The sequence below is a fragment of the Corvus hawaiiensis genome, chromosome 1 (genome assembly GCF_020740725.1).
Source record: "Corvus hawaiiensis isolate bCorHaw1 chromosome 1, bCorHaw1.pri.cur, whole genome shotgun sequence".
Classification (NCBI taxonomy): domain Eukaryota; kingdom Metazoa; phylum Chordata; class Aves; order Passeriformes; family Corvidae; genus Corvus; species Corvus hawaiiensis.
Genome location: NC_063213.1, coordinates 48344242 through 48360947, shown reverse-complemented (window position 1 = coordinate 48360947; position 16706 = coordinate 48344242). Strand labels below are relative to the sequence as shown.

At 43.1% G+C, this 16706-nt stretch overlaps 1 protein-coding gene across 3 annotated transcripts in view; it reads right to left on the bottom strand.

Moving 5' to 3' along the window:
- Nucleotides 1-16706, bottom strand: part of RAPGEF5 (Rap guanine nucleotide exchange factor 5) — a 159499-nt gene that overhangs the window by 48768 nt on the left and 94025 nt on the right. For all 3 annotated transcript variants that reach the window (XM_048303609.1, XM_048303617.1, XM_048303627.1), the window contains one exon: nucleotides 16468-16556. In XM_048303609.1, the coding sequence (XP_048159566.1) occupies nucleotides 16468-16556 (89 nt within the window). The remainder of the gene's footprint in view (nucleotides 1-16467; nucleotides 16557-16706) is intronic.

Below are 16706 nucleotides of genomic sequence, written 5' to 3'. Positions count from 1 at the left end.
ACAAAGCTTCTTGCTTGCACAGTTTAAAGATCATACAGGGGTAAGACACAAGGAATAGATATTATCCAGAGTTCAGCTGCTTCTAAGTATTAAAACACCTGCATGGGCATATTTTCCTGTGGCAGCTGAACTGTGTTTGTGTGCAATTTGGCTGCTTGCAATACACAGCATCTCAATGCTACACTTTTAAGATAGAAGACCTTTATTTTGATAATTTTCAAACTACTTACACTCATTGGGGAGTTCAGAATTAGATCCTTGGTTCAGCTGTACCATAATTACTCAGGGGTTTTTATTTGATGGCCTTGCTTATTTCAGTTAAATAAAGTGGAAATACTAAGCAATTACAGATGAAAGCACAGTGGGGTAATTTTCTAAAAGTTTATATTCCCTTTTGCCATTATTTTGGATTTTTAGTGCTATTTATTGACTCAGTCACAAAAAAAAAAAAAATAGATGCAAAACACAGCTCTCAGACAGGCATAACTTTGGACTGGTATAGTCCAGCTTTCTTCCTTTGTATCTTTCTTTTCCAAGTCTTATGAGATGCTGTGCTTTTCATGCACACACTGGAAAGCATCTAATGCAAGAGATGCATTCTGTATTTCATGGAAAGTGTTCAATGTTTAGCCCTTCATAAATAAATACAGCCAGCTGTCTCCTGGACTTCACAGGGCACAGAGGAATCTCCTTGGCTGACTGGTAAACCCCACCCTTCTGCACAAGCACACATGAATCTGCTGCAATGTTAAGGAAAAAGGTGACAATCACAAACTGCGATAACAGATAAGCACCTGTATTAAACGGTGCCTCTTGGATCATCTGCTCCATGACCATGTTTCACCACTCAGCACCTGGCTGTGACGAGTGCTCGCTGCCATCTTTCATTTCTATAGCTCTTTTAGGCCATAAGTGACAGCACAGTTTTCACAAAATGTGCTTTATTTTTCCAGTGTATAGAGAAAAGGAGGCAGATCTAGGCTCGGGAGAGGCGGGAGGTACCTGCCAAGGCTAAGTACACAAACCCACTGTCCCATGCAGACAACACCGATGCTTTTGGCTAACACCATCAAATCTGAGTCAGATAGTGATCCCACTGCAAATTGCCTTTGCCTATCAGTTTTTCAAGCCCTCTTCAAATTAAATAGGCTAACAGCATAATTTCTCCTTTTTTTTTATTAAACTGATTTGCTTATTCAATTAGTCATTAAAGGCAATTATAAAAAAAATTTTTTTTTGTACTAAGAAGCAGTATGCTTTCCATATCACCACCGGTTAGCCCATGGGGAATTATCAATTATGTGATGACAGTCTCAGACTGCAATCACTTTCCCATGGCTGCAGCCTGATAAACACTTCTGCTAGGTTTAACACTTCTTATAGTTTCTTTCAGGTCACAAAATAGTGAGCATGTATTTATCGTTCCTAAAGAGCCTGTCAGAGAAGGTAGCAAAGCATCTTTAAGGAAGACTCTGAGGATTACATACCACCCTCCAGCTAGACGAATACTTCATATATAAGAACATATATTTAAAAGTGATTTTCTGTATCAGTTTTTAGAAACACATCACCGATTACAGTAAACATACAGGAGCTGGAATTAATTCCATTAGGAGCTACTGTTCTGAAGAAACAGTAGCCCACATCCCAGAAGGACAATGAACTATAATATGCAAGCTCATTTAATCACTGTATCCAATTACAAGGAGGAATAAATCGTCACACACATGCCTATGTCTGAATTTTAAAAAGTAAATAGATCATGAATAGTCAAGCCAAATGCTGTGAATCTCTGGATTCAGAGATTAGCAGGGGAAGTGGTGCATTCACTTCCCACTTGAAATTTTTTGTTCCATTGATCATACGGAGCTGACATTCTCTGCAGTAGGAGACACAAAATTCTGACATTCACCTCAACGCAGTTTGTGTACGGTCTAAAGACAGACTTTCCTACTCTCTCTGCTCTGATGCACACCCAGGACTCCCCTAAGTAACAGGGGTTCAGAAGAGGAGCTGCCTTTCTTCCTAACACTACAAATAGCAGCACTTCGGGCAACTGCTCCTTCCTTTTGCTGTAAACTCCCTCATCCCAGACCTACATGAGCATATGCTCCACGAGGATCTGAATCCTCTCCATTTGTCAAGAAAACCCAGTACAGCAGTCTCTTGCAAAGCTGATAGCATTTTCATGTTTTCCAGATGCTTTTAGAAAACTGTTATCAAGTATTTAACATTCTTTGTAATCAAGAGCATAGTTGTAACTTCCCAAATTACATCTTACTAACCTTGACTCTCTGAACAAATTTCCTATCCATTAAACTATGATGTAACATAAAATGTCCTCTGGCTCATTTGCATGTCAAAACCCTCAGACCAGAAGGGAGATTAGATTTTCATTAATAATAACACAGTCTGTATTCCCACATCAAAGAAAAAAACCTGTTCAAAATATTTACATAAGCTGCACAAGCAGCCCATGATATATTTGCCTGGAGAGATGGGCCATCATGCTGTAGACCGTAAGAAAATTTCCCTCAAGCCAGTGATACTACACACACCTCAGGAAAATGCCTTCCTTGCAATGGGAGAAGGCAAGTTTCAGCTGGCAGAGATCTTTCCCTGTCTACAGGTTTAGGCTTCGCTTGTCCAACATGCCCAGGTTTCCCGACTGATCACATCCCAAAATCTTGCATGTGCTTTGGGGCTCCTGCCCACAGCAAACCTCAGAGGTCCCATGATGGCAATGGCTCCCCAGCTGTCGCACTGCCGTGGGGAAGGGCTCTGTGCCCATCAGCAGTCCCAGCACTGATGGAGTCTCCAAGGCATTTGCAAGCTGCTGTGGCCTAGGAGCCCTACAGTGCGGTCACAAGGAGAGCAAGGAGGGAACAGACAGTGTCCATTTGCTTCCCTGGCCCTGCTCCAGGGACGTCCAGGGGGCAGAACAGTGAAGAGCCTGCAGCATGTCCAGGGCTGCCTCCTTGCAACAGGCTGGGCTCCAGTAGGCCAGAGGTCTGCACCTGTTTGTCCATCCCAAGAACCACCTGGCTGCCCCCATGCAGCCTCCTCGTTCAACGCCTGCACAGCTGAAGTGGAAGGGAGGAGGCATTTTGCCTGCTAGGAAGTGGGGTACATGTCTGTGCATCATCCTGTGGTAGCCTCCCTGCCACTGCTTGATGGCACGTACCAGGACGGAAATTTTCCACCTGCCTGTTACAGAGTTAAAGTGTACAGACAGCAACGCAGACAGTTAACTACTACAGACAATAAGAGGAGAAGCTGTAGACACCTTAATAGGCAAAATGTTTGCATTTGCCCATTCCTGGTGGTTTCACACTTTGGGGCAATGCTACATGGTCACTGCTGCTTTAAGGCTTTGAATGAAAACCCTTTGACAAAGGGGATCTGACAAATGCTATTTGTTTGTGGTTGTTTTTCACTGTTGTTTGTTTGCTTCCAGCTTGTGGCTGTGCATCCCCCATGATGTTACTAACAGTATCAACAAACAAAATCCTATGGACAAGGCTCCGATGGGGCAGGGAATGAAATCCAACAAGGGTTTCATTATTGTATTGATGCTGGGGCTCTGAATTCATGGCTGGGAAAGAACAAAACCAGGATCTGGCTTTCTGGTTTTAACTGCAGTGGTTCCTAGAGAGAGGTCAACCAGCCCTGAATTCCAAGAAATGGATGTGAAGAGGGTTAAAGAAAGGCTGCTTGTGCAATTGACAGAGCCTTGTGGGCAGAGAAAGAAGGAAGGAGGGGGATGCAGGGTGTAGAAAAAAGAAAAAAGGAAAGAAACTGAAAAGCAATGAAATATGAGATATAAAAGCTTCTAGCAGTCCCAAGTCAGACAGCATGATTTCTCCATGATTACATCTCTCATTCTGGCAATTCATATCTCCATCAAAACTCAAGTTCAAGCAAAGGAATAAAATCACAATTCATGCCAAATGCCATTGCAAGAAAACCAAAGTTTTTTATTATTAGCTTCCATCAAAATTAGATCCATCAATGCTGCCACTTTATTTACATTCATCTGTTTTCCCCGAACTTTCACCCCAAGACGTTTTTGCACTCAGTGTCCTTGTAGCCATCACATTTTCACTTCAGAGAGAGAAGTACGATTTTGGTTTTAGAATGATCTCACAAACTTTCTGAACTAAGACAAGGTCATCTCATGATCTCAGCCTGGCTTGGGAGAGAATGGTGTGAGCTGCTGCCACAGCTACAGATCACATCAGTATTTTTCACCTTGTCTAAAAGACGGGACAAGTAATGTACTTTATTGCAGTAACTGATGCTATTCTGAAAAGCTCTTTCTGTCAGTGCCAGATATACTCCATGAGGGTAACTGACATCTCATGAAAAACCTTTGGCTGTCAAAGTGCTGTAATTCTACTCCTATTTCAATCTTTGAAAGGATCAAAATTGACTCTACAAAAAAAAGCAGGACTGTCTCCAATGCCAACTACATAGACTCTCCTAAAAGGTGTTCTACGCCCCAAGTAATATCAAACTGGATCAAACCTTACCCTCTAAAAATAGCAACAGCAATGTAAAGTCTGCATTATGAGCTTACCAATTGCAGTTAACGCACAAGGCTTCTGAATTTATGCTCAGTGCATTCTGCTCTATTATCTCCTCTTAAGACAGGCCCCTCCACTCTCTCAAAAGTATTCTTACTACAACCATCTATTCCTACATTCAACAGCCAATCTTCTCCCTTGCCCACTAAAATAAAAACCTAGCAAAACATCACAAACCACAGCAGAACACCCTGCCAACCTCTTCCAGCACACAGCAAATTCGGTCTGAAGCAGCTGCTATCACATCTGCTCTTTCTCCCTTTCCCTTGAACACGCTAGAGAAGGCAGCAGCCACTGTTAGGGCAGGGCAGGGCAGAGCCTGGCTCTGCTGCACCTGGTAATCCAGAGTGTGCTGGCACCAGTTTGCCAATGCCCCAGACAGACTCTCTCAAGCAATTGTGTTTATTCAGCTACACAGCAAGCAGAGGCATTCCATGCTGTAATGCAGCCCAGGGTTCCCAGCTATTAAGGGAGGTCTTAAGAGCCCACAAAAAGCCCATTGGGAAATAGGCAGAAATCTATACCAATTAATGGTTCACAAATAGGTCTTGGGTTGTGGCTTTTTGTTCTTAGTCTCCCCGGGTGACCTCTGAGCCCAGGGATTTACAGAAAGCAGTAAAGTGGGAAAGAAAAGGACTGCACCAGTACACTGCACAACCAAGCATCACCTAATGGCAGTAACAGGGAGCATGACAAGGAGCTTAGTAAAGTAACAATAATTGTAGTTTGGCTATAGCCAAAACCTGTCCCACTCTTGCTCACAAAAAGACCAAGACTGCTACTTCCATAGTACTGTTAAACGGTTTGAACTCAGGGCATGTTAAGAAGGATTGTGGGGGAAGGAGGAATTAACAGCATGAGAGTAAATTTAGTTCACAAGAGGGAAAAAAGCTGCTTTGAAGAACAGATTTCTTTCAGATTCTTAATACACAACCTCAAAGCACAGGTCTGCAGCAAATCCATCCTTCCACCCTGTGGGCGGGGAATGAAGGCGCTCTTTATATTCCTCAGAAAATATTAATCTCACAAGAAAATCATTGTATTATAGTAACTTGGAGCAGTGGAAACACTGCAATTCAAACTCTGAAGACAGTGCCCGAACTGTATTCTTGGACTCAGAGATACAGTAAGCATGCCAAGATACAGTTTTATGTTTTCAGCATTCTTACACAAAAATTCCCCCATTCCGTAAGAGCTTTTCTTTAAAAAAAAAATAAAATCTGAATTTCAGAGCACCATCTCTGAGTTTTATATCACCGCAGATCCTGCTTTCAGAAAGGAATGCTTTACTGTATCCTGAGAACAAGCTTCCAACTTAACAACCATCGCACTGAGCGCTAATAGCAACACAGGAGTCATTAGTGTATGAACACGCCTGCTTAGGTCAGCAGCAGGGGAATCTCGGTGTCATCGAAGAGCTGATGCCTTAGGATTTTAGCTTTTATATTTTTCATATCCTGTAATGCTTTAGTATGTAACTGTAAAACTCCATATAGCCTGTTAGCTACTGTTCTCCCATTTTGGTTAGACAAAACAAATCCTGCCTAGGCTTGAACTTCAAGGACCCCTTACTGTCTCAGGCCCTGAAATATGTAAAAAAAAGTGGGTAAAGGGGGGAACAAACTTGGGGTAATGACTTCATTACCTGAAATTGTAATTGGAGGATTAACTCCCAATATGCAAATGGACCAAACTTATAAAAGTATGGAAACCCGTGACCCGGTCGTCCATTCTGGGTGTAGCCTCTCTGAGGACTTTGACTGCCCAAAGTGTACCTTGAAGGCCCTTCAATAACTATAACTGCTTTTATTCTCTTAATTTTGTCTAGCCCCTGTTTTTAGGTAGCCCATCAAGGCATCAGAGAAACACAAAAAAAGAGTACCTCAGCGTCCAGTGTTTCAACAGCTTGCAGATCAGGGTTTGATAGTAAAAAGCTTTAAGAAGGAAGAAAATGAATACAATACTAAGCAGTGAGAACGATAAATAGCGGACCTGTGGTGAAGGGCCCCATGTTTGAGGTTCCTGAAGGACAGGGTGGTCTGTAGCTCCCGCTGAAGGAACATGGTGTGTGGACACTTTACAAGAAGCAGCAACACAGATATTTCAGTTTTGCAGTTCCAGTTCCTACTCTCACAGCTAACTGACCTGCCAGCCCACACACCATCTGTTGCTATTCCTCTTACGCTACTCTGTTACAAATCTGGTCTCACTTTTCATCTACTAGAAACAGCACTTTTTAGATAACTGTACATGTTTTATAGTCAGCTCCAGTAAGCCACATTCTGGGAAAATATGAAGACAGTGCTGTACTGGCAGGCTGAGAGGATCTCCCCAGCTGTGATCTCCCCAAGCTGTGTCCGCAGTAGAGGTTGTCCTCTCCCTTCATGTATCTCATTCTTGGTGGTTTGATCAAATTGCTGCAGGGGAATGGATCTCCAGTAGACAGAAGAGAGCAATAGTTAGCACAGTTTAGATTCATCTCAGAATTTGGCTATGATTTTTTGCTAAGCTGATGTTGACTTGTTTTGGTTTGGTGTTCTTATGGCTCTCCAGAGGCAATATGACATTAGTTGCAACAGAAGAGACTCAGCCTGCTTCATCTCCAGACCTGCAGCTGTAGAACTGACTTAACCTCCTGTGTAGCATTTAAGCCAGACAGGGAAGCAACCCAAGTGGCTGGTGTATATTTAAGATGACAGGTCTCTTGATGAGAGAGATTTCTTTGGCATGATCCCTGTGCAGTGACTCTGTTTTCCCCTTCGACTTTGTAGCCCTCAGTCCCAACCTTCTGACCTGGGAACACGAGTTATTTCTGCTACATTTGACACTGACCAGACACACTCGAGTGATTAGAAAAGGATTCAGACTAAGGCAGAAACTAAGAAGCAACCTCTGCTATTCTTTTAACCACTAAAATACAACAATTTTTATAAAATCTTCCAAGAATTTTTTATCCCTCCCATACACTTCTTGGCTTAGCACCACCAGACAATTAGGAATTATCAAAAGCACCATTCTGGAAAAAGTTCTATAGAAATGCTTTTCAAATATACAAACATGTCTCTTTATGATCTCAGCTACTTAATGCATCTGTTAATATATATATATATATGACCCCATATAATTTCACATATCTGAAATACTTACTCCATTGATTTGACAGTTATATCACCTAGACATCCAAAGTTATGAGAGCAAAAGGGATGTTACAAATAACTGATTAAATGTCCTTAGGGTTACATTTCCAGCAACTTATCAAATTCCCAGTGTCATAACATCTTATCTTCCAGGTACTTCATCAAAATGCTTATATCATCCAAGCCTATTTTGCAGTACAACAAATTAACATATTCTGCTTTTTTTGACTTAAAAGCCTTTTTCACTGCCAAAAGAATTTTTACCCCTAAAAACGTTCTCCTGATAGACCTACAGTTCCCAGTTCTTTTCTGCTTAAACAACTAGGATCATCAAAAACCCTGATAAAGTCTACAATGAACACCTTCATAATAAATGGTTTCACACTAGGCTTTCATGACAGCTCCTTATCACTTTCTCACATAGCAAAAGGCGACAACTGGCAATAATGAATCACAGAATTACAGGGAAAAGACTGAGAAACTGAGAATACTATGATCCAATTGGCTGTCATATAGAATGGGTAGCTTTTTCTTCTGCAAATTTGACTCAAACACAGAACATTAAACACTTGGGGCTCTACCAGGTATTCTTTGACTGAGTAGAAAAAAATGTATTTAGGTGCCCGCGGTGCACAATGTGCCTCGGTGCTCCTGGGCACACCGAAACCATGTGTTTGTCTGATGGCTACCTCAGGTACTTTCTCTCCCTGAAAGGATCTAACTTGCTAAGTAAGCATTAAAGTATTTGCAAAATACTGAAAAAGCACCATCTGTATCTACAAAGAGAGTCCTGATCATGAATAAGGATGTTTATCGCTCCCCATGTTGACTCTAGTTTCCCAGTCATTGGCTATAATGGTGAGAAAATTCAGGAGCAGCATTCCCGGACTCTGCCTTTCCAAAAGTTTGCCCGAACAAATTTTAGTGCCCAAGCGCAAATAAACCCTTTTCAAGGCTCCATGTCCTCATTTCTCAGAAAAAAACCGTGTGAGCTCCTGACACAAGAGAGCATCTTAGACATATTCCCCTCACTGGCATTTCCCATTATCTTTGGCACTGCAGCATGCGGCACACTGTCTGTCTGTAGTGAATCCCAGACATGGTGCTCCTTCTGCAAGCTGATTCAGCGCACTGCTGTGACAGAAAATAATCCTATCAAAGCAAAAAAAAAAAATTCCTATTAAGATACCTAAATCTACTTGGCACAAGGTCAAGCCAAGTATAGCAGAGGAGATGGGGTACCATGGCAATGTACAGGTGGACAGAGGATATCACACCTTCCCATTTGAGCAGAAGCCAGTGTCACTGCTGGCAGCTTGGGTCCCAACTTCATGCTATACCCAGAGCTCCTGCTCCTCTAGTCCCAGCTTCAGGTTGCACCATGCCGTTTGCAAAGCCATTCAGCAGAAAATGACTCCCACTCTGCTGCCAGCTGAACTGGTAACTCACTCAGTTGTCCTACCTATCTTACTATAATCTTAGATTCTGATTAATTCTTTCCAAATGGCAACATGCTGCCTGCAGTACGCTGGGTCAGATCAAAAATCCCAATAAAAAGAACCAGGTCTTTGACACAGGATGCCCAAGGGAAGGAAAAAAATCTCAGAAAAAGATGAATACAGAGTTCTCTTTCTCAGACACACCCATCTATCTTCCAGCAATGGGTAGCGTAGACTTTCCAAATGGTAAGCTGTATTGACATCACTCCAGTGATGGAGTTTTTGACAGGATTTTGCCTAATTCATTTTTAAACCCTTCCAAATTTTGGCTTCCACAGAATACTCACAACAATGAATTTCAGTTTAGCTGTGCATTATCAGAAAATCACTTCTCTTTATTAGTTATAAACCAAATTATTTCACTCTTTGAAATGTGAAAAGCGAAACAAGTGAAAGCACTTGCCTCATTATGAAAAACAGTGAGCAATCTTTACATCTCACCTTCCTCACACAGTTATTAGTCTTGTACATCACCATATACCTCCTTTGCCAAAGTTGCCTTCCTACGATGACAAGACCTAGACTATTTATTCTTAGATGCATTTAATCTATAATTCTATTCACCCTTGCTGCCCTTTACTTAATTTTCAACCTTTCTGAGCTGGGGGAGAAGGAGGAATCATGTTATACATTCCATATTTCACAGTAATACAATGCTATAACTACAGCTCTTGCTTGGCTTCTTTCCTAATTAACCTAACTACTGCTTGTCTTTTTGACCAATGCTGAACAAAAATTTCCAAGAACTATCCACACTACCTCCATAGACCTATTTTCTGCATGATAATAGTCAAGTCAGCACCCTGCTGAATATGTATAATGAAAATCTCCTCTTCTCCATGGTAGAAACCACATTACTTTGCATTTTTCAAACTTGGATCCCATCTGCAATTTTATCCTGCAGTCACACAGATTTTTGTCCCTTTCATCTTTCTTCAGCCATAGGGCTGGTTTGAGGGGCCTGCTCCCAACTTATTTTCCCAGTTATACACTGCCCCGTTCTTACTACTTTCATGAGACTAATTTTGAGTTGGATCAGCTTCCTGATCTAGCACAACAGCTCAAACAGGCAGTCAGATCTGGGGATAATAGGGTGTACAAGAATAAAATCTTGCACGGCCACCAAAGGTGAAACTATAGCTTTATTTATCAGCAGATCCTCAACCATTTAATAATACCAGCACACGCTGTTGCCTCAGAGTTCATCCCACACTCAGCAGCACCCAGTCTTCAATGGCAAATTCCCTCCATTTTAAACACAGACAATTTACTCCTACCTTTCATTTTCTCTCTTTTAAGTAATCATCAGTCCAAAAAGCATCTCCTTCCTGATCAAAACGATCTTTAAGTTTCTTTCAGGATTTTTGGCAAGGGACTTTATCAAAAGCATTTTGAAAATATGAATATAAGATACAGGCACACCAGATCACATATAGCCTCATGTTCTTTCAAACCTTTAACAACTCTACAGGATACACAAGATCTGAACCGTCTGCAAAAAAAAAAAATCCCCACATTTCCTTCTTCTCCGTATGTTTCTGTATGCATTTCTTCCTTCTGTGTCTACTGTGCTGCCATCCAATTTCCCAGCACAAATTCATAACTTCACGCTGAAATTTTGCATCTAAACATACTCCTGCAAGCAAGTCCAGCTGCTGAAGACACCAGTCCTTCTCCCCTGCTGTCCTCACCTGCACGCCTCTCACTCCCTGCCACCCTCTCCCTGTGTCAGGGGGGCAAACTTTGTGTCACTGACAGATTAAGTGGATCAAGAGACTTATCCATCTTAAAACTAATAATTTAGTATTTCCTGGGTTAGTGTCAACTAGGAGCAGCTCCCTGCTTGGGTCTGCTACGGAATCACACAATAGACTGTAGAAGCACAGAGAGACCAGTGGCAGAAGTGGTTGGGAAAGGCTGAACTGCTTCTTCTGACTGCAGCCACAGTTTATGCTGGAATAATGTATTGATAAAATGACAACCTTATTACTCAGATGTTCCCCAAATAGAACCATTTCTTTTAATTGGCTTCACATTTTCCACCTTCCTCTGCCACTCAAGCTGTTTTATATGATAGATTACATACCACTGTTAGGATTTCAGCAATTTCATATCAGAGTTCCTTTAGAAGTCTTTGGGGAGTAACATCTGATCCTGGTGATTTGTTACTATTCATTTTATTGATTTATTCTAAACCTACTTCTACTGACAGTCTAATTTAGATATAGCTTAGACTCACACTTCATAAAGCAATGGTCCTCTGCAAGAGCCTCCCCAGGTTCTCTCATATTGAACACTGACACATATTAGTATTTTTTTATCTTTTCTGTTATTCTTACACTGATGCGCTCTGCTAAACCCTTATTCCCCTCCTATGAGCACGGCAGTAATATGCATTTAGCCCACTTATTTTACCAAATCTTCCTAAAACTTCAGGGGAATGTTTACAAAATCCCTCAAAATTATGACTGATAACATTTCATTATGGAGGACTGTTAAGAGGAAGGGTTAGCAGGCATTTTTTTCTCTCCATCCTAAAACCTGGAAGGTAGGATCACAAAGTGTTGGGCAAATATTTATCCTCGTTGACATCAGTCCACGTGCATCAGATACACTTCCATTGACTGTGTGGCAGTCACAGGAGTACAGTTTTCAACACCTTTTAACCATCAGTGAAAAGCATAGCGAGCAAAAGACCTAACAACATCCTTCCTAACTAAGAAACAAAAAATACCTAAAAGAAACCAGACCTTTTTTTCTTGGAATATTAAACAAAAGACAATCTAGAAAAGGCAGAGCTGTATCTCTTTTTTCACAACTTCATTTAGCAGCTGACTACAGCCAGTTCATGCAAGATAGTACCATTCTCCTCCAAGGTCATGTACATTCCACAGAGGGTGCCACTGCCCAATATCACAGCAGTGTCATCGGTGCAGTGTAGAAACAACGTGTGAAACAAAAGTAACTCTTACTACGCAGCACTTCTAGGACAAATAAACATTGTCTGAAGGCTGCTCCTAGGTGCTATGTTACGATCCTAAAGATAAAACTGCATCTGTGTGACGGGAGAGTTCCCACTAATCCAAGGATCATGCACAGTCCCAGATAAGGTGACACAGCATTGTACAAAGGTCATTACTCCTTTCTTTTCCTACTCCAATGAAATCCAAACCATACTTACACTTTTCTGCCTCTCTTTTAGCTATGTCATGAGGATTTGTCCTCTTTTTCTGTCCCTTTAATCTTTCTCCAGGCCCTCCATCATTTGCCATCCTAACTTCTGCAATAGCCTAACAAAACTGTCACGCCTCCTCCTTTGTCACACGCCATCCCCCAGTTCACTACAAAGATAAATCAGTTAATATTGACACCACCATGTTGCTCCAGTCATACTATTCCTCATTTATTTCCTTTCTCCAGATCACCCTTTCCCTCGGCCTCTTGCTCTCAAAGACCTTCACAAATTAATCTCTTCTCTATTCATTCCCTAAAATGAATCCCTTAGTAGGGAGGTAAAAGACATGTGCTGTCAGCAGAAGCAATGGGCGAGATTATGTTCTACTTCAACAATGTTCTGCTTAAGCTGCCTGAGAGAGGTGACCCACTGGACTGAAGGAAATGGTCTGAGCAATCCAGGCAGGCCTGGAGTAGTAGCAGTGGATGTGATGATCGCTACATCATTCCAGAGGCTGCCAAACATTGAATGCAGCCACCACATGGCAAGACAGTACGTTTGAATAGAGACCAGTTGGAGGACACTCCAAAGATGACATCAGGATAATATGTAGAGAAGGAAATGCTGCTAACATCCAAGAAATAAAGATTTTGCATAAACGAACAATGATTCTGAAATAAATGGTGTAGTCAATGGGAAGGGATTAGAGATCCTGAGATGCTAAAATTTGGCCTCTTGGAGATTACTTCAAATTACATCAAGGGTTCAAATCCCCACCCTTGACGAGGATTAATCCAGGGGGTGTGTCTTGCACCTTTCACCTAGATATTGACATATTTGAAGTGTATCACTCTATTCAGTTCTTGAAACCTCAAACTGCACTGTAACATACACACTCAGCAGACATTTCCCAGTGATTCCAGCCACCTCAGAGATGACTCAGAAAAGTTGTTTGTGGCAGCAATTTAAAATTTCCATCCATCTCATGGTAGGAAACAAGAATGGTCTTCTTGGGGGTTGGTACCTTACAGGTTATAGTAACTCAGTGAGATGAAACTTCCTCCCTTTGAGATGGAAGGCTGGCAAGCCTTTTTTAGTGGCAAGCCCAAATTTAAGGTGATGTCCCAAGAATTTGCATATACTCCCTGACATAGTAATCACAAAAATCCCTCAGTCATTAAGCAATTACAAAGTAAGTTAAGCCCAAAGAGTGTTGCAAACCTCAGGCTTTCCAGACATCCTGTCTATGGAAGTAACCAGAGCAATAGACTAGTCTAGCTTTGCAGATTGCACTGTCCTCTTCAGGTATCCTCAGCTGCTAAAACAGTGCTCTTTTATGTCACAGGTACTGGGATAACTCCTCAGGTTGGGTCCCCACCTCTTTATTATAGCACAGTTTATTAAACTGAGTGCTTAAGGTGTCTTGCTGCAGGTTTAGCAGCAGCTGAAGGAAGCCTTGGAGACCAGGCTGGACCCCAGGAAAATGTTTTCCAGACCAGCCCCAAAATGTGCTTTATGCTCCCAGGTGCAAGCAGTATCTGCTGGCTTGGGCTAGAAAATGGAGGATGGCTGGGAGTAATCCATGGCGCATCATTCAGCCACGTTGGTGTTTATCAAAGGTGGTGTTCCATGACCACACCAGCCCCAGGATGGTGGATTTTTTTGTTAACAACCATAGAGGGCTGGAGTTATGATTTGGTATACGAAGGGTGGGAATGAAAACACGCAGAGCATCCCTCCTTGGGAAGCAGTGCAAAGGGTCAAACAGAACAACAGTCCCCCGGGAACCAACAAATGTAAGAACAGCCCTTTCTCATGTTCTTTACAGACACAAACAAGGAAACTGCATTGGGGGCTGCAGGGAAAGCAAGAGGCCACAGAAGTCATCCTGGAACTGGCAAACAGACAGCACGAGCAGCAGCTGGGTACAACAACATCATCCTTTTATGTTCTGCGAAGGTATGCCTGCTAAAACACAAGCCTGCAGGGCTCCACAACTCGATCGTTCTCTGAGATGGGCCAGATTTGAACTAGAAAAATACACAAAACCCAGCAAATCCAAGCACCCAAACGGCAGAAGGATGCCTTCAGGTACACACACAAAGCTGTACATATGCACAGTCAACATCCCATACTTCCTCATGCCAAAGGCAACTGAGTCTGCAAAACAAGCTGGTAAAAACCATTATGGGGCATCCCCCTCATAAACCACTGGGAAACATAACTCCTAAAGTCTTTCATTTTGATGAAGTTCTGTATTTCCAGATTAATAAAGTCAGAAGAGAATGGTATCTGAGGAACTGCCCTTGAGGGAGTGGAGGGCTGCTGGGCAAGGTTTAGCATGCACCTTTGTGATGGCAAAAAACCGAAGGCACAGCCACTTTGTTCTGTTCCTGGTATCCAGTTTACCCTGGCTACAGGGCAGAGCCTAATTGTTTCTTTCTAAACGAGTTAGGATAAGGCAGAGGTGAGGGGAAGCTAATCAGCCTTTAAATACTTTACCATCTGCTAACAACCAAGCAAGTAGTGGTTTAACACTGGCTTTGAGGACAGTTTACCACCCCCTCTGTATAACAAAAAGACCGGGCTTAGGAACAGCCTCTCTGTGATCTGAGGGAGAGAGAGCAAAGAGGGAGAAAAAAAAAGGTAATACATGGGAGGATGTATACAGCATCTAATGCTTTAAGTAAGGAGTGCTTTGCATTTACAAACACCAAAATATAATGCATATCACTAGTGAAAATATAATTGTTTTCCAGCAAGATTGCAAGCTTATAAAATAAGATGAAACAGACTATAAAGACTGGCAGCTGATGTTCCCCAATCTGTGTGTGATAAACATTAATGGGAAAACTTATTCTGGATCCAATATTTGACCTTAAAAGGCCAGGGAAGGATTCTCACTACACTGCCTAAGAGCTGGTTCAAGTAAATTACACCCATAGCTAGCCTAGTGCATCTGTGGAAGGAAAACAACCACAGCCTCTCTCTGCACTAAATATTAATGTCTAGGCAGACAAAAGCAGCACTAGGAGCACTGTAATAATATCACTGGCAGACACTCTATGTGTTTCTTTGGGGCATTGGCACATCAGCACTAGGAATATGCCTATTGTCCCACATTAAACTAATGCCTTATTCTGAGACATTCCTCTGGGAATCACAGATGTTATTTATATTTCCAGACATTTAAAAGGATTAAAGTGTGTTTATTCCCAGTAATCTCATTTGTAGAGAAAGATATATACAGGCATCAGGAGTACACATTTTAACCCTATTGGGGATGACCAAATGCACAGTGACATTGGCAGCCACCTACCCTCCTCTTCAGGACTCCGAAAGTCTCACCAGCCTGGCCACTTCCATTAAAACTATCTGTGAATTGCAGGTTACAGGCACTTCTGATAAACTACTCCATGAGCGCTTGGTGACACCACGCTGTGCATGTAGCCAAGAGATCCAGCTGAAAATTAAACTGCATGTCAAGTAGCCCAATTCATATAAAATTGCTCTAGGCGGGAATAAAATGTCTCTGGTTGAAGACACACAAGTAGAGCACTGGGCGATATGCTGTGCCCTGGGCTATGAGGAAATTTATAAGCCATTTTTATGAAAGAGACGTGCCAAAGTACTGGGGTGGTGGCAAAACGTGTAGCTGGCCAGGAGGTGAGGTGTATTGCAAGCATCCGGATAGACACAGGAACAGCTGCAGGCTACGAAGGATGGCAACCCTGGCTGCACAGAGACGGTGCTGTACAAAGCCCGCCGCAGCCTGCGCTACCCCGGCGGCAGCCAAAGCCACGGTAAACCGGCTCAAGTTGCTGCCGAGCGGCTCCGGTACCGCCGGCGCTCCCGCCCCGGGGCCGGTGCCGCTCCGACACCTCCCGGCTGCCGCGCCGCACTCGGGGGTTCCTCCCCGCATCGCCCCGGCTGCACGCCCGGCTGGCAGCGGCTTTCGGCCACGGGTGCGCGGGAGCGATCCCCGCGCCGCCCCGCTCTGCCGGCACCGGGACCGGCACCTCTGCTCCATTCCCGGCCGCCGCCGCCTCCCCGCCAGGCTCGCTCCTTACCCGTCTCTTTGTCCTGGGCGGCTTCCAGGTGCAGGTCGCTGAGGAGATGCTCCAAAATCTTCTCCGGCGTCCCCGACACGACCACGTATCTGTCGGAAAGCAGAGAGTCCCCGGAGTCATCCTCGGTGGAGGACTGCGAGCGGCTGCTCCACTCATCCTCCTCGTCCTCCTCGTCGATGTACTTGAAGTAAGGCACGTCGAAGGTGGGCAGCGGCCGCTCCCCGCCGCGGCCCGCCAGC